The following is a 23,765-nucleotide window of genomic DNA, read 5'->3' as shown; positions in this document are numbered from 1 at the left end:
CACTGGGATGTGCCACTGTGCCCAGCAGGACAGTGGATTTGAGAGTTCAGGGCTGGAGGATCTTTTAACCAATAGGCTGGGCCTTTCTCTCTGCTTCTGCCTGCCTGGGCCTTTGTGTACTCTCTGACATCATCACCTGTGCCCTGCTCCCTGCTTTGTATTTCCCTCTGCAGGTGAAGTGTGATCAGTACTGGCCAGCTCGTGGCACTGAGACTTACGGCCTCATTCAGGTGACTCTGCTGGACACTGTGGAGCTGGCCACATACACTATGCGCACCTTTGCTCTCCACAAGGTATGACTCTGCCATGGTAATTGTCCATATAAGGACAGAGGCCTGAGTATGGTGGGTTAGAGTTGGGGACCAGTGTAGGTATCAGAGGGTCAAGGACTGGGGTGGGGGTTGTGGGGGGTGATACAAGAACTTCCTCAGCTTCTTCAGGGTGCCTTGTATGGTTTCTGAATCTTTCCAAGAGTGGTGAGTCTGGCCCTGGGTGTGTGGCAGGCAGACTCCTGGTCACCACATCTCTCCTGACTTTGCTCCCCAGAGTGGCTCTAGTGAGAAGCGTGAGCTGCGTCAGTTCCAGTTCATGGCCTGGCCAGACCATGGGGTTCCCGAGTACCCAACTCCCATCCTAGCCTTCCTGAGACGGGTCAAAGCCTGCAACCCGCTAGATGCAGGGCCTATGGTGGTACACTGCAGGTGAGAGGGTATGGTGCCACCAGAGGGAGTGGGGTGGGAGGCAGGGACCTCCAACCCAAGCTGAGCCCATGTCCTGCAGCGCTGGTGTGGGCCGTACTGGCTGCTTCATCGTTATCGATGCCATGCTGGAACGAATGAAGCATGAAAAGACAGTTGACATCTATGGCCATGTGACATGCATGAGATCGCAGAGAAACTATATGGTGCAGACAGAGGACCAGTATGTGTTCATCCATGAGGCGCTGTTGGAGGCTGCCACATGTGGACACACAGAGGTGCCTGCCCGCAACCTCTACGCCCATATCCAGAAGCTGGGCCAAGTGCCTCCAGGGGAGAGTGTGACTGCCATGGAGCTCGAATTCAAGGTAGGGCTCCAGTGGGCCTGAACTGGGTTATGCAGAACCCCCGTGGCTCCCCAAGAAAGCCATACCTGACCAGACCCTTCCTGTCAATAGTTGCTGGCCAGCTCCAAGGCCCACACATCTCGCTTCATCAGTGCCAACCTGCCCTGCAACAAGTTCAAGAACCGCCTGGTGAACATCATGCCCTATGAACTGACCCGGGTGTGTCTGCAGCCCATCCGTGGTGTGGAAGGCTCTGACTATATCAATGCCAGCTTCCTGGATGGCTATAGGTCAGCAGGCTTGTCCCTGCCACACCATGCACTATAGTGCCCAGGCCTGAGCCTGGCTGGTGGGGATGAGGGGAAACATGGTAGGGCCAACCCAGAAGACCAGAGTGGGCCGAGAAAAGCAGGGAGGGCTTCCTAGAGGAGGGGTGCTCTGTGCAGGGCCCCAAGATACCAGGCAATCTCAGGGGAGACTGGGGGCAGCAGCACCTCCAGCATGTTCAGTGTTATGTCCACCCAGACAGCAGAAGGCCTACATAGCTACACAGGGGCCTCTGGCAGAGAGCACCGAGGACTTCTGGCGCATGCTATGGGAGCACAATTCCACCATCATCGTCATGCTGACCAAACTTCGGGAGATGGGCAGGGTGAGCCCACCCCTTCCCCTAAGGACCCAGCCACCCTTGGGAGAGACACCCCTTTTGTTACTCTCCATGTAACAAGGAGATTTTCATACCCCAGCCTCCATCAGCATTAGCCTCAGACCCCACCTTCTCACCACCTGAGGCATCCTGTCCTACAATCCTCTGAAACCTGATGCTCCCTTCCTCCTTCCTCCCCACCTGATCATGGGGGCTGGGCCCTGTGTCCACAGGAGAAGTGCCACCAGTACTGGCCAGCAGAGCGTTCTGCTCGCTACCAGTACTTTGTTGTTGACCCGATGGCTGAGTACAACATGCCCCAGTACATCCTGCGTGAGTTCAAAGTCACAGATGCTCGGGTAAGTATTGGTTAGAGACTATCTGTTCACACGAAAGGACCACACTGCCTGAGCAGATGTGGGCAGGGGCTGCCCTCACAATACCTTAACTACAGGAATCAAAAGAGAGTGTAGGTTTGGGAGTGTGCGCCTATCTTCCTGGGTGGCTTCATGGGTAATGACTTCAAGGGTGCATGCCTGTGTCGTTGTACTCCCCCAACCTGGCCCAGAGGGACTGTAGCCTAAGACACAAACTTGAACCCTGTACCTTGCCCACCTCTCCCAGGATGGGCAGTCGAGGACAATCCGGCAGTTCCAGTTCACAGACTGGCCAGAGCAGGGTGTTCCCAAGACAGGAGAGGGCTTCATAGACTTCATCGGGCAAGTGCACAAGACCAAGGAGCAGTTTGGGCAGGACGGTCCCATCACAGTACACTGCAGGTGGGGCTGTCCCCATCAGGGCTGGGGGTGGGCCTGAAAGCCTGGCATACCACTGCCAGAGGTGAGCAGAATTTCTGACCTGGCTCTTCTCTGAGTAGTGCTGGTGTGGGTCGCACGGGAGTATTCATCACTCTGAGTATTGTCCTGGAACGCATGCGCTACGAGGGTGTGGTTGACATGTTCCAGACTGTGAAGACCCTGCGCACACAGCGTCCTGCAATGGTGCAGACAGAGGTATGTAGACCAATGTGCAGGGCTAAAGTCTCCCTGACAGCCCTCCGTGCGACCCTGGGCTATGGCTGCAGTTGGACATACACGGGCACAAGGGTTTGTTCGTGCTACAGATGTGTACCAATGCCTGTTCTGATTAAGGTGCAGGGGAGAAACGAGTGAGATGTGTTCCTTTATTCAGTAGCTCTGAACTCGTAGTGTGTCTGTGGTTAGGGTTGGACACGGCATGGTACAGAAGCAGATAAACATGATTGGAGTGGCAGGTAAAACAGGTAGAACAGCCTTGAGAGGCTCTTTTAGGCCCCTGGATAGTACCTAGGGCAACTCTCAGGGTACAGCACCTGTTCTTGGCCAGAAGACACTGATTCCCTAGGCCATGGGCTGCAGCGTGAGTGCCCTCTCAACATTGTGGTTTGGGATATCTGTTGGCACTGCCTACACTGACCAGTCACTCTGTCCTGGCAGGACCAGTACCAGCTGTGCTACCGTGCGGCCCTGGAGTACCTCGGCAGCTTTGACCACTATGCAACGTAACTACTGCTCCCCTCTCCTCCGCTGCCCCCACTAGGGGGCTGTGGAGGGGACCCAGCTCCTCTGAGCCATACCGACCATCGTCCAGCCCTCCTGCACGGATGCTGTTGCCGGCAAAGCACAGTCCACTGGGATCACAGCATTTAAGGAACATTGCCACACCAATCAGAGTCCAGAACACCCCTGGGCTAGTGGGCGGACCGGCAGGCAGGCTCTCTGTCCACCAGGCCCAACTGGAGCCTGCTTCAAGCTCTCTGTTCAGCTCCGCGTTTCTCATGCTTCTCATGGGGTGGGGATGGGGGCAAAGCCTCCTTTTTATACATTAGGTGGGATAGACTGAGGGATCCTAGCCTCTTCCCTCTGATTTTTCCTTTTGCAAATCGTTAACTGCAGAATGGGCCATTTTGGGGTTTGGGGCTCATTTTTTTCCTTTTTGAGTTCACTTTGGACCCCTTTTTTTTTTTTTTTTTTTTTTTTTTGGTCTTATACTGCTAAAGGACAGAACTTGCCTTGCCTTCCTCATGTGGAGCTGGACCACTAGCCTGAGCAAGGCTTGACTATGGACCCGGGAGGTGGCACAGGTCGGGCTGCTCCTCCAGCCCTTCAGAGGAGATCCTGTTCCAGCCAAATGCAGGGAAACACAGTTTTGCTTTTTGTTTTCTGTTTTTTGTTTTCTTTTCTTCTAGGTTTTGTTTTGTTTTTCTTTAAGAGTCTTTTTTAGGCCCCACAGACAGTGGTGGGCGGGGAGAGGCGATAGGAAACACATCCCCAGTCGTCTGTTCCAGTGTGTGTTTAACATTCACAGCCCACAACCACAGACGTGTCTGAGGGAGCCTAGCAAGGCATTCCTCATCACCATCGTGTTTGCAAAGGTTAAAAAGAAACAAACAAAAAACCATTAAAAAAAAAAAAAAAAAAAGGAAGAAGAAGAAATGAAAGAGAAAACCAGAGAGTCATCCCCTGGCCTCTGCTTCAAACCCCCAAGAGGGAAGTGACTCTGTGCATCTGAGGCTACCCAGGGGCTCGCAGAGCCTTGCTGTTGTCCCCAGCATTGCGGTATGGCTGGTATTTGTAGGCTGTGGAGTCTGGCCACGTGGCCAAGCAAATGGCACAGGTCAGGGTCTGTGTCACGCCCCACACACCTCAGGGCCCAGCGGGGGCGTGGCTGGCCCTTCAGGTCCAGGCCAGTGGGCCTGGTAGCACATATCTGTCCTCAGCAGGGGCCAGATGATTTTCCTCCCTGGTTTGCAGCTGTTTTCAAAGCCCCTGAGAATTGCTCTTTTCCACTCCTTCAAGATGCCCTCATAAACCAATGTGGCAAGACTACTGGACTTCTATCAATGGTACTATAATCAATCTTATTATCTCAGCTTGCTGAGGGGCAGGGAGAGGGCCTCTTCCTCTGGGCAGCACTATCTAGATAGGTAAGTGGGGGCGGGGAAGGGTGCATAGCTGTTTTAGCCAAGGGACATGATGCCGAGGTCCCCAGGTCTAGCTAGGCTAAGTCAAGATCAACAATCCAGGGTTGGTAATGTTGGATGAAACATTCATTTTTACCTTGTGGATGCTAGTGCTGTAGAGTTCACTGTTGTACACAGTCTGTTTTCTATTTGTTAAGAAAAACTACAGCATCATTGCATAATTCTTGATGGTAATAAATTTGAATAATCAGATTTCTTACAAACTGGGCTTCCCGTCTCACCTCTTTTGGGATCCAAAGAATCTGGACTCTAAGTCAGTAGCTAGCATGGGTTCTGGAGATTGACTGCTCTTGAGAGGACAGTGAGGCTATCCTGAGTATTTGTGACAGGGCTGGCTCCTGTCATGGCTGTCTCTTCAGCCCTGAAAATGGAGCCACCAAGAGTCAGGCCTGAACCACCCTGGGAAGCACCCTGGAATTGGGAGTATACTCTTCACCTCTCTTCCTCTTGGGATGCTGTAGGTTGTCATATTGGGGATACTGGGCTTCCCCTTCTAGGAGCCATATCCCCCCTCTACAATCACCTCCTTCCTTTCTTTCTCCCCTAAAGGGCGGGATGGCCCTATGGCATAAGAACCTGTGACCATGCTGGGTGTGGTGGCACATGCCTATAATCCCAGCAGCTGGGGAGGCTGAGGCAGAAGGGTTGCAAGTTTGAGGCCAATCTCAGCAACTTGGCGAGACCCTGTCTCAAAATTTAAAAAAATAAAAAGGACTACAATGTAGCTCAATGTTAAAGCACCCCTGGGTTCAATCCCCAATACAACAATAACAACCACTATCATGGGTAAACTGGTTAATGAGGACTCTACTAATTTTTGCAGTGTGGATACTGGATGCCAAAAACTGTAAGGTGATGTGACCCCTAAATACACAGCAACATCTACTGATTGAGCCCTATGGCCTCCCCACTGGTGATCAGACAAGTCCTTCCTGGCTATAAAATTATGGAACTTCTAGGGATTCAGGGATAGAAACCCAGAACAAGTGAGGAAGAGAAATTCCTAAGTCAGCAGTAACACTTAAAAGAGAACATCATGACATAGTCTATTGGCCTGTAGCAGAGATACCGTGAGAATACTAAGGCAGTACCTGACCCTGGGCAAGGCTTCCTGGAGAAAGTGACATTAGCTGGATTCAGGCTGCTTCATAGGGTGAGTAGTGCTTAGATTTAAACAATGGGTAAAATGTTCCGAACAGAGGACATAACCTGTGCAAAGGCTCAGAAGCATGGAAGAAATCAAACACCAAACTCAGGAAGTACAATGTGACTGAGGTAGAGACACTGGCCTAGAAAGTGAGCTGGGTGGAGTCAGGGGGTCCTCTAAGGGGACTGCTTTGACTTAAAGGGATGCAGGTGCCCCAGACAAGTGAAGTACCTCTCTAACATCCTAAGTTCATGGTGGCCCTCGCCACATTCTGGTATTGGTAACTGTCTCCTGGGGGCTGTGAGTGATGGAGACTTGACACCAGGTCCTTACTTGGTATCCGTAGCACCTAGTTCAGTGCCTGGCATATTTCTATTCATTCAAGGAAAAGACACCATCATTACATGATTCATTAAATTTGATACATAAAAGTGTGAAAACTTTAGGTTTGGTTCAATGATAGAGTGCTTTACCCAGCATGCATGAAGCCTTGGGTTCAATCCCCAGCACTCCCCCAACACCACCAAAAAAAAAAAAAAGACATTAAACATCTTCAGGTAAAGGATAAATATGAAATTTTCACTTGAGAGACATCAGTATTCAGAACACCCCAGGCAGGCTCTGGGCTAAGTGCTTTATGGACTGATTGCTAACCCAAGGGTAGAATAGACTCCTCTTTCCCCTTCACAGGTGAGGCAACAGGCTCAAGTGGAGTTACTGTCAAGAGACCACAGGCAGAGGAACACCAGAGTTGGGACCATTACCCACTGATACCTGCTCCAGAGACCATTTTCCATCACCCAGTGTCAGCCCTCCTTCTCCTGCCCTCTTAGACCATCCCTATCTCCAGACCACTTCCCTCACCAGGGCCCCCCATCACAGAGTTGGGCATCCCAGCCAGCCAGCTTTTCTAACAGACATCTCTTCCTTACCTTTACATTCAACTCAGGTCAAACCCTGTCATTTGGCCTCCACTTGGCACCTCTTCAACTGTCAATATTTCTACTCTTTCTGTCTCAAGCCACCCGCTTACCTGGACTGGTGTCATGTCACCTCCCTGGTCTGCCTGCCCACCGCCCTGCCGGGCCAACCCATTCTCAACACAGCAGCTATGGCAGTACTTCTCTCAGGGCAGTCATGACCAAGACAATGTCCTGAGGAGAAGAAAATATTTTAATAGAAAGGAAAAATTTGTTTCATCAACTCATTCAACAAATAATAGCTAATGAGCATTTGCCATGTGGCAGTCACCCTCTGGGTACTAGAAACAAATAACATCGGTGAACTGAACAGACTGCTGTCCTTGGGGCATGCATAGTCTAAAATTAGGAAACATGATACACATGAAAAATAGCAAATAGGGCTGGGGATATAGCTCAGTTGGTAGAGGACTTGCTTCACATGCACAAGGCCCTAGGTTCAGTCCCCAGTGACACAAGAAAAAAAAGTAAAGGTAGGGGATATAGCTCAGTTGGTAGAGTGCTTGCTCCGCATTCACAAGGCCCTGGGTTCAATCCCCAGCACCGCCAAAAAGAAAGGGGAAAAAATATATATATAAATGTATTTATAGTTTGTTAAATGGTGATAAGTGCCATGGTATTGGGGAGTGGGGCAGGGTACAATAAGAAGGACCAGGCACGTGGGGTAGTAAGGGGAAGCCTCATTGAAAAGATGGGATTTGAGGGGCTGGGGCTATAGCTCAGTGGCAGAGCGCTTGCCTAGCACGCATGAGGCACTAGGTTCGATCCTCAGCACCACATAAAAATAAACAAAGGCATCTGGACTTCTGTCATGTCACCTCCCTGGTCTGCCTGCCCACAGCCCTGCTCAGGCCAACCCATTCTCAACATAGCAGCTGTGGCAATACTCCTCTCAGGGCAGTCATGACCAAGACAATGTCCTGAGGAGAAGAAAATATTTTAATAGAAAGGAAAAATTTGTTTCATCAACTCATTCAACAAATAATAGCTAGTGAGAATTAGGATTACAACTACAAAAAAAATTTTTTTTTAAAGATGGGCTATGGGCTGGGCCCAGTGGAGCACATCTATAATCCCAGCGGCTCAGAAGGCCGAGGCAGGAGGATGATGAGTTCAAAGCCAGCCTCAGCAATTTACCAACGCCCTAAACTTAGCAAGACACTGTCTCAAATTTTTAAAAAGAGCTGGGGATATGTCTCCGTGATTAAGCACCCCGACTTCAATCCCTAGTACCACACACGCATCCAGACAGAAGGGTCAACTAAAGCAAAGGCACTGGGCAGGAACGTGCCTGATAAGGCTGGTGTGGCTGTGACACTGAGCAAGGGAATGAGTAGCAAGGGAGAGGTTCGAGAGTATAGAAGTCCAGGTGTGAGAGGCCAGATTTTATTATCTTTTTTTTTTTTTAAATATTTATTTATTTTTTTTAGTTTTCGGCGGACACAACATCTTTGTTTGTATGTGGTGCTGAGGATCGAACCCGGGCCGCACACATGCCAGGCGAGCGCGCTACCGCTTGAGCCACACCCCCAGCCCTAGATTTTATTATCTTGAAGGCAAAGCTGAGAGGAATAACTGATGGATTGGATGAGAAAAAGGAATCAAGGTTGACCCCACAGTTTAGACCTGAGCAGCTAGAAGGATAAAGTCAGCATTGATTGGTGGGGAGGCTTTACATAGAAAGCTACTCAGTGGTTCCAACCAGAATTTGGTGGAGTTGGTATCACTTTTCCTTTGGTACTAGGGATTGAACCCAGGGATGCTTTACCACTGAGCCATATCCCCAGCCCTTTTTATTTTTTATTTTGAGACAGGGTCTCAGTAAATTGCTTAGGGCCTTGCAAAATTGCTGAGGCTGGCCTTGATCTTGCAATCCTCCTGCCTCAGCCGCCTCCCAAGTCACTGGGATTATAGGTATGCCCAGCAGGAGCAGGTAGTAATTACTCTTAGTCTGCCTAACTCTAAGGTTCTCTGCCTAGTGAAAGAGTTTTAAGGACAGATTTGTTTGTTTTGTTTTCTGAATTCTCTGTAAATAGTTAATATTACTTTAATTTCAAATTAATCAAATTTTTATAATCATACAATTAATATTAATATTAACTGTTTTTAAAGCAAGAAATACTTGAATAGAATAAGGGGATAAGTGTTAAAAGTCTCCATTCTCTTCCTACCCCCCAACTTCCTGGTGAGAAAAACTATTCACCATTTAGTCCATGCCTTTATGAACCTTTTCTATGAATATGCAAACATGCACATAACCTTTACATCACTAGAATCATTGTTCATATCTTTCTGCAAATAGCCTTTTCATTTAAATATACCATGACAAGCTGGGGATATAGCTCAATGGTAGAGCACTGGCCTAGCATGCACGAGGTCCTAGATTTGATCCGGACTACAAAAAGAAAATGCTTTAAATATTCTGTGAGAAGCCCATTGCAGTGGCAGTGGTGCATATCTGTAATCCCAGCTACTTGGGAGGGTGAGGTAGGAAGATTGTTAACTTTGAGGCCGTTCTGGGCAACTTAGTGAGATGCTGTCTCAAAATAATAATAAGTTCTGAGGATGGAGCTCAGTGGTAGAGTACCCCTGCATTCAATCCCCAGTACCAAAATAAATAAATAAATACATAAAATAAAATAAACAATAAAAAACTAATAAATAAATAAATTTAAAAATCACATATGAAGTTATTATATGTACAGAGTATACTCCTAGGCTGTGGAGTCTGTTTCACTCATCTGTGTCTTCAGTCTAAGCCAGAACTGCTAATTTAACTTCTTTGGCTTTGTTTTATTACTTGACACAGCTAGTCTTCATCATTATCTTTTTTTTTTTTTTGGGGGGGGGTAGTGCAGTGGTACCAGGGATTGAATTTAGGGGCCCTCAGCCACTGAGCCACATCTCCAGCCTATTTTTTGTATTTTATTTGGAGACAGGGTCTTAGTGCCTCGCTTTTGCTGAGGCCAACTTTGAACTCACAAGCCTCCTGCCTCAACCTCCCAAGCCACTGGGATCACAGACATGCGCCACTGCACCTGGCTCCCTTCCCTCAATTTTGATTGCAGTTTTTTGGGGGGTTTTGGTTTGTTTGTTTTTGGTGGTGCTGGTATTCAAACTCAGGCAAACACTCTACACCCCCAGCTCCTTGATTGCAGATTCTTACTGTATCTCAAAAAAGTTGAGTAACATATCTGAAGAATATGTGTTGAAATAAAAAATGGAGTCTAAAAATGTTTACATTTTCTGGTCAAAAGTAAACTGCACTTGCCAAGAATGGTGTTACACACCTGTAATCCCAGCAGCTCAGGAGGCAGAGACAGGAAGATTACAAATTCCAGGCCAGTCTGGGCTGGAGAGACCCTATCTCAAAATAACAAGGGCTGAGAATGTGACTTAGTAGTAGACCACTTGCCTGGCAGGGAAAGGCATTGGGTTCAATCCCCAGTTCTGCAAAACGAAAAAAAAAAAATTAAAGGCAAAAGTTATATATCAGCATTGGTGTAGGGAATTAGGTATTCATATATTACTAGTGGGAAGAAGAAAAACTGATTCTACCTTTTTTGGAAGAAAATTTGCAATTTTTTTTTTTTTATGTGTGTGAGGGTACTGGTCACTGAGCCATATCTCCAGCCCCAAATTGTATTTTATTTAGAGACAGGGTCTCACTGAGTTGCTTAGCAACTCACCATTGCTGAAGCTGGCTTCAAACTCCCAATTCTCCTGTCTCAGCCTTCCAGCTGGGATTACTGGTGTGTGGGCTGAAAATTTGCAATTCTATCAAAAGCCTTAAGGTAGCAGGGCTTGGTGGCAAACACCTGTAATTCCTGTGGCTTGGAAGGCCAAGGCAGGAGGCTTGGGAGTTCAAAGCCAGCCTTAGCCAAAGCAAGACACTAAGCAACTCAGTGAGACCTTGTCTTTAAATAAAATTTAAAATAATAATAATAATAATAATAATAATAATAATAAGGCTGGGGATATGGTTGAGTGATCAAATGCCCCTGAGATCAATCCCCAGTACTTACCCACCCCACAAAAAAGCCTTAGAATATGTTTTTATTATTGACCCAGCAATACACTTTAGGAATTTACATGAGGGAATCAGTTGGACAAATATTTTAAAAATCTATTAGCAAAAATTCACTGCAGGGGCTGGGGATGTGGCTCAAGCGGTAGCGGGCTCGCCTGGCATGCGTGCTGCCTGGGTTCGATCCTCAGCACCACATAAAAAAAAAAAACAAAGATGTTGTGTCCGCTGAAAACTAAAAAAAATAAATAAATTAAAAAAAAAAATTCACTGCAGTGTCATTCATAATACTGAAAAACTAACAACCTAAATTAGGCCTATCCAAACATTTAGTGTCTGTGTTCCCAGGGAGCTCTAAAGTGCAGAATCTCAAACCCCAATCCAGACTTGCAGTCTATGCTTTCTTGTATGAGTTTTAAAATTAGAGGAGCACTGGCAAGGACATACACCAAAAGGTTAGCAGTGATTTTTCTAGGTGGTGATGTTCCCTATTTTAACCATAGTTTTTTGTTCTTTTGTCTCTGAAATATACTTTTTTCATAAATAGGTATCAGAGGTAGGAAACACCTCATTCCACAGTTGCGTTTCTTAGTCTCTACCAGAACACCCTTCCTGGAACACCTCATCCAAGTCCTTTAGGGGTCCCTTCTTAGCCCTTTCCTCCCCCACCTTCCACCAGTCTCACATCCAGCTGTGTTGTTGGTCCAGTAACCATAGCACTGTGCTGAAATTATTCTTGCTTCTTCAGCTGTTCAAGTAGGAATATGGGAAAAATACCAAGAAAATCATCCAGGTTGCAGTGGAGAAATGAAATGCAAATTGACATCATAATTATGGTATGGTTCCTCTTCTGTCTTCTCCACCAGACTGTGATCTTTTTTTTTTTTTTTTTTTTTTTTTGGTGGAGGGAGTAACAAGGATTAAACCCAATGACACTCGACCACTGAGCCACACATCCCCAGCCCTATTTTGTGTTTTTGAACTCATGATCCTCCTGCCTCAGCTGCTGGGATTACAAGCATGCACCAACACGCTTGACCCAAAGTAGGGACTCAATACTTGTTTGATGTGACCCTGAGGCGGAAGTAAAATCTGACCATCATAAGCAGTTATGGATGGGGCTCGGTCTCAAAATCTCCACTGCCTGCTCCTCAGTGGTCCTTCCTTTTGTTCCTAGCCAGCTTCCAGAAGGACTTCCCATCCCGAAACCACTTGAACTAAGAAGAGAAGGACTTGCATCACCACACCAATTCTACTTCTTCATGATAGAGAGAGAGAGAGAGAATTTTTTAATATTTATTTTTTAGTTTTCGGTGGACACAGCATCTTTGTTTGTATGTGGTGCTGAGGATCGAACCCGGGCCGCACGCATGCCAGGCGAGCGCGCTACTGCTTGAGCCACATCTCCAGCCCAAGTCACAACGTTTAAAACAAACAAATAAAAAGATAATGAGTCATTCATTCGGGACCTGAACTGTACTTTAAACTGAGGTACTCCTCAGTCTTCCACAAAGACCTTCTGTCCCAGACCTTTCTTCAGACTTTGCCCTCTCCGGCCTCCTCTCTCTGGCACATTTTCAGGGCCTTCTCTGCAGTTCCTCCCACCCCATTTGAGCTTCTATGTAGTCCTAAAGATTTACAATCAACAAACACATGGTATGTACCTATTACTGCTCTAATACACTAGCATTAATAAGTATATACTACCTTACAGCATTACTAAGCACTTAAATGCAACAAGAATTGTATGTGCGGGCTGGGGATGTGGCTCAAGCGGTAGCGCGCTCGCCTGGCATGCGTGCGGCCCGGGTTCGATCCTCAGCACCACATACAAACAAAGATGTTGTGTCCGCCGAGAACTAAAAAATAAATATTAAAAAATTCTCTCTCTCTCTCTTTCTCTCCCACTCTTTCTTAAAAAAAAAAAAAAAAAAAAAGAATTGTATGTGCATTGTTAAAATTCAATTCCCCTACAAACCCTGTACAGTAGCTTGTATTATTATCTCCTTTTATAGATGAAGACTAAGGTTCAGGGCTGGGGATGTGGCTCAAGCGGTAGTGCGCCGACCGGGTTCGATCCTCAGCCCACATACAAACAACGATGTTGTGTCCGCCGAAAACTAAAAAATAAATATTAAAAAATTCTCTTTCTCTCTCTCCCTCTCCCCCCCCCACTCTCTCTCATCTCTCTTTAAAAAAAAAAAAAAAAAGACTAAGGTTCAGAGAGGCCAACCAACTCACTGTAAGAAGTGACACAGCTAGGAAGAGAACAACCTAGATTTAAATTTAGATCTGTATGACTCCAGAGCCTAACTGCTTAACTACTACATAAACTGCAACCCATCAAGCTTCATTGTTCATTACTTTCACAGATAATATTTCAGGAATATTTACTGAGGACTTATCATGAATCAGGCATTGTACAAGGTGCTGGATTCAATGGGGAAACAACAAAGTCCCTACTCATAGAGTGCTTAATCTGGTGGGAAAACACACTTGGTCCAGGAAATCTTAAACACATATGTAATTACAATTCCCACAGAGACTTTACAGGAAAACTGCAGAGTGCAGAGAGAACAGCACAGGACTGCCTGCAGGACCCAGAATAGGATGGGGAGTCAGAGAGGCTTCTGTGAGAAAGTGGCTTGACTGGTGTAAAGGTCCTGAGGCAGGAGAAAGCATAGCTCTTTCAAGAAGTGTTTTAGAAAAACAGAACAAGGGCTGCGGATATAATTCTGTGGGAGAGCGCTTGCCTAGGATAGATCCCTGGCACCTCCCAAAAAGGAAGAAAGAAAACAGAATGAATCAACATGGCTTCAGCCAGAGAGCAAAGGAAGAATGGAGCAGGAGGGGGTGGAGATTGGGCAGGGGCCAAATCACTAAAGGCCTTAGAGGCTAAGACAAGGGACTTGGAATCCCCGCTGAAGGCACAGGAAGCTTTTTAAGTGTTTTCAATGGAGCAGGGAATTCATCCGATTAGTCTTTCAGAGAGAGAGCTCTGGCAGCAACTTTGAGAACAGATTGGGAAAGGCCAAGCAGACAGCAGCGGGGGATCCTGTTAGAGGAATGTTGTTAGGGGTCCAGGTGGGAGGTGATGGTGGCTTAGAGTGGAACAGTGGTGATGGTGGAGGTAAGATAAGGCTTCAGGACATAGTTCTGAAAGTGAAACTGATAAGATTGGATGTGCTGCCCCAAGGGGCAGTGGTGCATGCCTATAATCCCAGCAGCTCAGGAGGCTGAGACAGGAGGATCAAGAGTTCAAAGTCAGCCTCAGCAAAAGTGAGGTGCTAAGCAACTCAGTGAGACACTGTCTCTAAATAAAATACAAAATACGGCTGCGGATGTGGCTCAGTGCTCTAGTGCCCCTGAGTTCAATCCCCGGTAGGTAACAAAAAGAAAAAAAAAAGAAAAGAAAGAAAGAAAAGGGGGGCTGGGCTTGTGAAGCTCAGCGGTAGAGTGCTCACCTAATTTTTTAAGAAAAGATTGGATGTAGGCTGCAAGGGAAAAGAATCCAGAAAGACTGGGTGGTTGGATGGATTCTGGTGATTTTACTGAGAATGGGGAACACTGAGGTGGATGAGATTGGGGAAGAACCAAGGAATTTGTTTTTTTGGAGTTTGAGGTATCTGTAATTGTTCAAGTGGAGAGAGAGAATTATCTCTGTATTTCCAGGGCCAGTGTAAAATAGGTGCTTATTAAAAGTCTTTAAATAAAAATGCATGAATGGGTAGAATTTGAATCCAATGTTAAATAATGGATAAGAGTTGGCCTTGAGAGGAAGATATTTTAGAGATTAAAAAAATAAACAATACAGATAGAACAGCTGGTGGAAGCAAAGGATAAAGGAATGAATGTGATGTAGCAATGGTCCTTAGGGCACCTTGTTGTTTCTGCTCACCAAGGCTTTTTGAGCTCTTGGCTGTAACATTGAGTCATCCTCTGCGAAGCAGGGAGAATACATCAGAGCTAGAAGTGAAATGATATTTTGTTAATGCTTGGAATTCAGAGAATTTGTGGGTATGTGTATGCCTGCCTCTAAGCATTTTTATATTTGCACATATTTCATCTTGTCTGAATTGTCTTAATTTACAGAAATTGAACTGGCTGCTGAAGACTCCTCCCCATTGAACCAGGCTGAGCAGATCAGGGTGTATCAGTGAGTTCCTGGGGCTTATTATAACAACTTCCTTTCTGGCAGCTGGAGCCTTCCAAAGCACCTGGGAAGAGTGTTTACTTCTAGCAGCTAGTGCCACAGTGAGGGTTGGGTGTGACTGACTCCTGAGGGGAAGGTCAAAAGGCATCATTACAATGCAAGCATGGTCCTTCCTGTTGCTATTCAGAACATCCAGTTTTTTTTTTGTTGTTGTTGTTGTTTTTTGGTAGGAGGGATTGAACACAGAGGTGCTTAACCACTGGGCCACCTCCCCATCCCTTTTTTATATTTTCTTTTGAGACAAGGTCTCACTAAATTGCTTAGGGCCTCCCTAAGTTGCTGAGGCTGGCTTTGAACTCTCAATCCTCCTGTCTCAGCCTTCCAAGTGGCTAGGATCACAGGCATATGACACCATGCCCAGCTTCATTCTTCACTCTTTTATTCAACATATATCCTCAGGTCCACTACTCATTCCAAGTTTTCTGACATCCTTTCACCTTGACTTTCACAATTATAAAATGGGGACAGCAATAATGCCAACTGCAGAAGTTCATTATGTGGTTGAAACTAAGTAATGCTGATTCATTCAGGTATTAGTGACCGCGTACTAAGAGTTGGGTCTGTCCTAAGCGCTAAGGATAGTGGTGAACACAACCCCTGCACTCAGGAAACCAACGTGCTAATTGGGAGACTTGAACCACAGAATGATAAAGCAAAAACACTGGTGATCAGGGAGGACCTCAACGAGGAAGCAACCTTACAGCAAGTCCCTGAAGGAGCTGAGGCAGCAAGCCAGTCAGACAGGGGAGAACAGAGAACTGGAGGAGAGAGCTGTGGGAGGAAATACTCAGGGGTGGGAGTAGATGGGGGGATCGTCTGTAGGCTGTTAAAAGGACTTGGCTTCTCTCCAAAATGAGCTGGGAAGTCTTTTGATGGTTTGAAGAAGAGGAGTAACATGATCTGGCTTCTGATATTAAAGAATCACTCTGCTGTGTTGAGGAGACTGCAGAGGGCAAAGGCAGAAGCAGACAATTAGGAGACTATGGCAATTATCCTATACAGGCTACAGATGGCTGGGACCAGGGTGGAGGTATGGAGGTGAAGGTAAATGCTGAGTTCTGGATAAACTTTGGAGGCAGATTAGAAATATGACCATATTAAGTCAAAGTACAAAAGCACAATTCATAAAATAAATTGACAAATTGAATTTCATCAATTCATAAATTAAAAACTCTCATGCTTCAAAAGACACTATAAAGAAAGTAAAAAGATAAACCACAGAACAAAAATATTTATAAAGCCTATATCTAGTAAAGCACTTGTACCCAGAATTATATAAAGAACTCTTACAACTGAATAATAATAATTCAAACAAACATCCCAATTAAAGACTGGACAAAAGATTTGAATAGACATTTCCCCAAAGAGGATATATGAATGGCTAATAAGAACACAAAAGATGCTCAACATCATTAGTCATTAGGGAAATGCAAATTAAGAACACAATGAGATACTACTTCACACCCACTAGAATGGTTATAATCAGAAAGATAGACAATAACAAATGTTGGCAAGTTTGTGGAGAAATGGAAATACTCATATATTAAGGGGAATATAAAATTGTATGGTCACTTTAGAAAAGTTTGGTAGTTTTTTTTTTTTTTTTGTACCAGGTATTGAACTCAGGGGTACTGGGCCACTGAGCCACATCCCCAACCTTATTTTGTATTTTATTTAGAGACAGGGTCTCACTGAGTTGCTTAGCACCTGGCTTTTGCTGAGGCTGGCTTTGAACTCTTGATCCTCCTGTCTCAGCCTCCTGAGCCACTGGGATTACAAACATGCGCCACTGTGCCTGGCAGTTTTTTAAAAAGATAAACATAAATTTACTATACAACCAAGCAATTATTCCACTCTAAGTTATCTATCCAAGAAAAAGGCAAACATAGGTTCACTTGTACATAAATGTTCATACAGCTCTGTTCATAATAGCCAAAAGGTAGAAACAACCCAAACGTCAATCAATACCATAATGGGACATTATTCAACAATAAAAAGGAAGGAAATACTTACGCATGCAACAACATGAATGAATCTTTTTTTTTATATATATTTATTTTTTAATTTTCGGCAGACACAACATCTTTATTTGTATGTGGTGCTGAGGATCGAACCCAGGCCGCACGCATGGCAGGCGAGCGCGCTACTGCTTGAGCCACATCCCCAGACCATGAATGAATCTTAAAAAAAAAATTATGCTTAGTGAAAGAAGTCAGACACAAAAGACCACATATTGTATGGCTCTATTTACATGAAATATATCCAGAAAAGGCAAATCTACGCAAAAAAGTAAATTAATGGTTGCCTTGGGTTTGGGTAGAAATGGAGGTTGTTTGTAACTAAGCCCAAGTGATTTTAACTAGCACAAGGTGGTGCGTCTTATTGATGTGATGGAAGTGTTCCAAAACTGTATTGGAACTGGGTGCAGTAGCTCATCCCTGTAATCTCAGTGACCTAGGACATATGGCAGGAGATGACCTAGGATACTAAGGCTAAAGAATGGAAAGTTTGAGGACAGCATGGGCAATTTAGCAAGACCCTGTCTCAAATTAAAAAATGAAAAGGGCTGGGCACAGTGGCACACACCTGTAATCCCAACAGCTTGGGAGGCTGAGGCAGGAGGATCGTAAGTTTAAAGCCAGCCTCAGCAAAAGCGAGGCACTAAGCAACTCAGTAAGACCCTGGTCTGGGAATGTGGTTCAGTGGTCCAGTGCCCCTGAGTTCAATCCCTAGTACCTTACCCCCTCAAAAAAAAAAAAAAAAAAGAAAAGGGCTGAGGATGTATGTAACTCAGCGCATCAGGCCCTGAGTTCAATCCCAGTACTGGGGGGAAAATGTCCATGAGAACATACGTAACTGTAAATAATTTCTGTGTATATAAAGCATTTGGAATATAAAAACAACTCAATACCTGTAGTTAACTTTTGTTTGTTTGTTCTTGATTCTGGGGATTAAACACAGGGGAGCTTTACCACTGAGTAATATCCCTAGCATCCCCTCTCATTTTTTGTTTTGGTATGAGGGATTGAACCCAGGGGCACTTAACCACTGAGGCACATCCTCTGCCTTTTTTTTTTTTTTTTTGGTATTTTATTTAAAGACAAGGTCTCACTGAGTTTCTTAGTTGCTGAGGCTGGCTTTGAACTTTCTATCCTCCTGCCTCAGCTTCCTAAGCCATCCGCGCCATGGTGCCCCCTTTCATTTTTTATTTTGAGACAAGGTCTTGCTGAGTTTCTGAGGTCTGGCTAAATTGTTAAGGCAGGCCTTGAATTTGTGATCCTCCTGTGTCAGCATCCTGAGTTGGAGTTGCTGGGATTACCAGTGTGAGCCACCATATCCAGCTATAGTTAATTTTTTTTTAATATTTCTTTTTTAGTTGTAGTTGGACACAATACCTTTATTTTATTTATTTACATGTGGTGCTGAGGATAGAACCCAAGGCCTCGAATGTGCTAGGTGAACTCTCTACCGCTAAGCCACAACCCTAACCCTATAGTTAACTTTTAAAAAATCTGTTTTTTAATTAATTAATTTTGTGTTTGTGTGTGTGCTGGGGATTGAACCCAGGACCCTGCACATTCTAATGCTAAGCATGTACTCTTATCACTGAGATACATACACCTCTAGCACAAATTATATATATATATATATATATATATATATATATATATAGTGGATGGACACAATACCTTTATTTTACTGATTTATTTTTATGTGGTCTGAGGATTGAACCCAGTGCCTCATGCGTGTAGGCACTCTACCACTAAGCTACACCCCAGACGAAATTTTTTTTTTTTTTTTTGAGATGGGTTATTGCTGTGTTATCTAGGCTGGCCTACAACTCCTAGGCTCAAGTGATTTTCCTGTTTCAGTCTCCTGAGTAGCTAGAATTATGGGTGTGCATAACCTTGCCAAGGTTCAAGTAAACTCCTTCCTTTTTTTCACTCCTGGTTCTGGGGATTGAGTACAGGGACTTTTTAACCACTGAGCTATATCCCCAGCCCTTTTTATTTTTTATTTTGAGACAGGGCTTCACTAAGTTGCCAAACTGCCCTCAAATTTTCACTCTTCTTGCCTCAGCCTCCAAAGAACCTATAGCTTTTTTTTTTTTTTTTTTAAATATATTTTTTTTAGTTGTAGATGGACACAATATATTCATTTTATTTATTTATTTTTATGTGGTGTTGAGGATCGAACCCAGCGAACCCAGCGCCTCATACATGCCAGGCTAGTGCTCCACCACTGAGCCCCAGCCCCAGCTGGCACCTGTAATTTTGATGACTTTGTAGCACCAAACCAAGACTCATCCCTCTCTAGATTTCTTATTGCATAGAAAAATAACTTTGTATTTGTTTAAACCATGGTTGCTAGGGTTTTCCATGTCTGGCAATAAAACGCAATGCTAAATGATACTACCAATGAATAAGACCAAAGTAATTTTTTTTTTTTGGTAGTGGTACTGGGGATTGAACCCAAGGGCATTCTATAACTCTGTAATTGAGCTACACCCCTGGCTCTTTTTATTTTGAGACAAGTGTTGCTAAATTGCTCAGGTTGGCTTCAAACTTTTGATCCTCCTGCCTCTTCCTCCACCTGCTGCATAGTTGTGATTATAGGCACAAAGTGGTATTCTTGAGAGGTTTTTGCCTAGCAGAGGAAGGAGGACATGTAAATGATCTGTGTATTTCTTTCTCTTTTTAAAAATATTTATTTTTTAGTTTTCGGCGGACACAACATCTTTGTTTGTATGTGGTGCTGAGGATCGAACCCGGGCTGCACGCATGCCAGGCGAGCATGCTACCGCTTGAGCCACATCCCCAGCCCCAAACAGAATCTTTTTTTTTGGGGGGGGGGGTGAGAGGTTCCAGGAGTTGAACTCAGGGGCACTGAGCCACATCCCTAGCCTTATTTTGTATTTTCTTTAGAGACAGGGTCTCTCTGAGTTGCTTAGTGCCTCACTTTTGCTGAGGCTGGCTTTGAATTTGCGATCCTCCTAAATCAGCCTCCCAAGCCACTGGGATTACAGGCATGCGCCACCGCACCCGGCTTTCTGTGTATTTCTAAAACACTTGCTTTTTGGATATCTGCACAGGGTGAGGTGACTTTATCATGGAGTCCCTAGTTGCCTACTGGTTTCTGACAGAGGCAATTAATTGGGTAGATGGCTGTCTGGCCTGGATAAGAAACCTAAGATGTAGAACTTATTTGTGGGAAAAGATTTTAGTTCTTTATTGAGCAGGTGGATTTTAGATATCTGTGAGACATTCAGAGAAGGGTCTAGAGATAGCATGGATTTGAGCTCAGGGGAGAGGACTGGGTTGGGGTACAGAATGTAGTGTACACATGTGAGCAAAGCCTACAAATGAGTATACTGATCTCTTGTTTTAGGCTTTGTGCTAAGTTCTTTGTATAATGACCATCATCATTCACCACTGGAGCTAACAGTTGTTGAGCATGTACTACCTGCCAATTAGACTTTTAACTACTTTACCTTATTTTCTCATTCATTTCTTTGGGGAGGGGGTATGGGGAATTGAACCCAGGATTAGGATTGCTCCATCACTGAGCTACATTCCTAGTCCTTTATTTTGCAGGGGTGGGGGATAGATACTGAAGATTTTTTTTTTTTAAGAGAGAGAATTTTTAATATTTATTTATTTTTTTTAGTTTTTTGGCGGACACAACATCTTTGTTTGTATGTGGTGCTGAGGATCGAACCCGGGTCGCATGTATGCTAGGCAAGAGCGCTAGCGCTTGAGCCACATCCCCAGCCTGATACTGAAGATTTAACCAATGGGCAATCTACCACTGAACTAGATCTCCAGCCCTTTTTATTTTTTTAAGACAGAGTCTCACAAAGTTACTTAGGGCCTCCCTAAATTGCTAAGGCTGGCTTTAAATCTTTCATAAAAAAATAAAAAGATCTGAGAATGTAGCTCAATGGTAAAGTGTGCTGGGTTAAATCCAGAAAGGAAGGAAGGAAGGAAGGGAGAGAGGGAGGGAGAGAGAGAGAAGAAAGAAAGGAGAAAGAAAGAAAGAAGAAGGAAGGAAGGAAGGAAAAAAGGGAGAAACAAAGGAAGAAAGGAAGGAAGAAAAAAGGATGGAAGGAAGAAAGGAAGAGAATGAAAGAAAGAGAGAGGGCTGGGGTTGTGGATCAGATGTAGAGTGCTCGCCTAGCATGTATAAGCCAGTGGGTTCGATCCTCAGCACCACATAAAAATAAAATAGAGGTATTGTGTCCACCTACAACTAAAAAATAAATGTTGAAAGAAAGAATTATTGGTTGTTTACTAATGATCATTTGTTCAATGATCATTTATACTTTTTTTTTTTTGTGGGGAGGGGGCAATGGAGATTGAACTCAGGGGCACTAGAGCACTGAGCCACATCTCCAGGCTTCTTTTTGTATTCTATTTAGAGACAGGGGGGCTGGGGCTGTGGCTCAGTGGTAGAGCGCTTGCCTAGCATGTGTGATGCCCTGGGTTCGATTCTCAAGCATCACATACAAATAAATAAATAAATAAAGGTCCATCAATAACTAATAAAAATATTTAAAAAAAAAATAGAGACAGGGTCTCACTGAGTTGCTTACCGCCTCACCATTGCTCAGGCTGGCTTTGAACTGGCGATCCTCCTGCCTTAGCTTTCTGGGCTGCTGGGATTACAGGCATGCGCCACCAGGACCTGGACACCGGCTCCTTTTATTTATTTATTTATTTTTAAACATTTGCTTGTGTTGTTTGGAAGTATGTGCATACTCTAACTCCGTACCGTTCTCCATAGTATTTCCTTTTGTCTGACATTCATTCACTCTCATCTTCACAACCATCTGCAAAGTAGTATTTTTTTTTTTTTTTGTCCATTTTACTGATATGAAAACCCAGGTTCAAAGGAGACTGGTTTTGAACACAGGTCTAACTCCATAGAGCTTTTCCCAGTGCACCAAAAATTACTCATTCATTGGTAATTTTGTACATTTTTTATACCAATGTTGTGGGTATTTTACTTTAATATTTAGCTATAAGGATATCATGTAATGCCTTCTTCCCCATCACCCTTGACAATCTGGTAACTCCTTAAGGCGACTCTATCCCTCAGGAATTGCTTCTATTGACTTCTAGGAACCCCCTCGCCCTCCAAAAGTGCTTCTAATGATTCCCAGAATCCCCTCTCCACCCCCGGAGCTGCTTCTAATGATCCCCAAATCACCACTCATGGAGGAAATCCTTTTTAATGACCCTGAGGATACCCTCCCTCAGGATCTGTCCTAATGACCCCCAGGACTTCTTCTCCTTCAGGACCCGTCTTGACTCTCCTGTTAGCAAGGGGGTTTGAGGGACATAGGGCTTTGTTTTTAAAACCAAGACAGTCCGGATAAGCCAGGACAAATTGGTCACCTTCTCAGGACTTCTTGACTTTGCAAGCTGTCCCTAAAGGCCCCGTCACCTTTTCACCGTAGATTGAGGGGCTGCTCACCCCAAGAAAACTTTGACCCACTCTTGCATTAGAAACATCCTATAATACCCTTGTCGCCTTACCCACCTTCCCCATTTCTGGGTACTCGTCTCTTTCAACCCTGATTAGTTATGGGGGGGGACCTAAAGCCGCCTGTGATTGGCCAGCTCCACAATTCAGCTGAGATGCTCAGTGGCCGCGGTCCCGAGTGGCATGGCGTTTCCTCCTGGCAACAGCCGGAGTCAGCGCTCATAGGCTGAGCAGCTTAATATTCCCGGACTCTGAGGAGCCTACAGCGTGTGCTCATTGGTTGTTTGAAGATTTGTGGGCCCTCCCCTCGGATTGGTTGACTCTGTGAGTGCTGTGCGGCTGCGCAGAAGCCGACTTTTGAGGAGGCGGAGCTTCGTCTTTCGTCCGCTGGCAAAGCGGTAGGATTGGCTAGTGGCGACAGCAGAAAACGAGCCTGAGCCCTGTCGGGGCTTTGGGCTTCAGGTGAGAACCATGGGGTTTTGGATTCCTTTAGTTTTGTTGCTGCTGTTGCCGTGACCGTGATCTCTAGTGGGGGAGGGGCAGTGGGGTGGTTCTTTCTGTGGCGCGTGATCGGCACGTTTTTAGGCCAATAGGAGAGGGAGCTTCTAAACTCAGTCCTGAGATTGGCTCTTTCTAATCTCTTGTGGCCAATAGATATCGGGAGAGGGGGGCGGATCCACTGGCCCTTATTTTCTTCTTCCTGCCGCCCGGCCTCACTAACCTAGGCGGCGGGGCCGGGAGGGGCCGTACCTTTAAGCGGTGAGGTTCGGGGACTTTGCTAACGGGGGTTGTCTTTGGAGGGATACCCACGGGAGGGGGTGCGAGGAGAGGGTGCGGAAGTTCGAAGTTGTTAGCAACCGCAGCCTTCGTGGAGTGGTTAAGTACCAGGCCTAGTGCTTAGCGTTTCGCTTGCATCATCTGAGTTAATCATAGTAACCCTGCAGGGCAGGGCGTTGGGATCCCCATTTTACAGGTGGAGAAACTGAGAACAAGTCAGTCAACTCACACAGCCAAGGTCACTCAGCTAATAAATGGCAGAGATCGGAACTGTAATCATAGTTTTGACTCCGGAGCCAGTGTTCTTGAATCACCAGGCTTTGTTGCTGGATGCGAGGTGTCAGGGACCCGGAGTTTTTCCTAGGGAATAGACTGGGAAAAGGAATCCCTAGGATTAAAGAAAGGGGATGAACAACTGAGGTG

At 45.2% G+C, this 23,765-nt stretch overlaps 2 protein-coding genes across 9 annotated transcripts in view; both read left to right on the top strand.

Annotated features, from left to right (window-relative positions):
- Positions 1-4,916, top strand: part of Ptprf (protein tyrosine phosphatase receptor type F) — an 83,262-nt gene extending 78,346 nt beyond the window's left edge. For all 7 annotated transcript variants that reach the window (XM_058570818.1, XM_058570817.1, XM_058570816.1 and 4 more), the window contains 9 exons: positions 174-293; positions 547-701; positions 781-1,066; positions 1,157-1,335; positions 1,571-1,697; positions 1,925-2,050; positions 2,316-2,470; positions 2,569-2,704; positions 3,167-4,916. In XM_058570818.1, coding sequence (XP_058426801.1) covers positions 174-293; positions 547-701; positions 781-1,066; positions 1,157-1,335; positions 1,571-1,697; positions 1,925-2,050; positions 2,316-2,470; positions 2,569-2,704; positions 3,167-3,235 — 1,353 coding nt within the window. In that variant the 3' untranslated portion in view covers positions 3,236-4,916. The remainder of the gene's footprint in view (positions 1-173; positions 294-546; positions 702-780; positions 1,067-1,156; positions 1,336-1,570; positions 1,698-1,924; positions 2,051-2,315; positions 2,471-2,568; positions 2,705-3,166) is intronic.
- A 17,975-nt stretch (positions 4,917-22,891) lies between these two features.
- The window catches only part of Kdm4a (lysine demethylase 4A), a 53,930-nt gene continuing 53,056 nt past the window's right edge, over positions 22,892-23,765 (top strand). The window contains exon 1 of one of the 2 annotated variants that reach the window (XM_046468557.2): positions 22,892-23,027. The gene's annotated coding sequence lies outside the window, so the exon portion shown is untranslated. Of the gene's footprint in view, positions 23,028-23,217; positions 23,325-23,765 lie in introns of those variants that run through there. The other variant, XM_046468558.2, reaches the window with a different exon arrangement.

This window comes from Marmota monax, unplaced genomic scaffold (assembly GCF_021218885.2).
Source record: "Marmota monax isolate L192 unplaced genomic scaffold, Marmota_monax_Labrador192_F-V1.1 WCK01_AAM20220418_F8-fsc00008, whole genome shotgun sequence".
Taxonomy (NCBI): Eukaryota; Metazoa; Chordata; class Mammalia; order Rodentia; family Sciuridae; genus Marmota; species Marmota monax.
The sequence above is the reverse complement of the archived record's forward strand: the minus strand, read 5'-3'. Positions and strand labels throughout refer to the sequence as shown.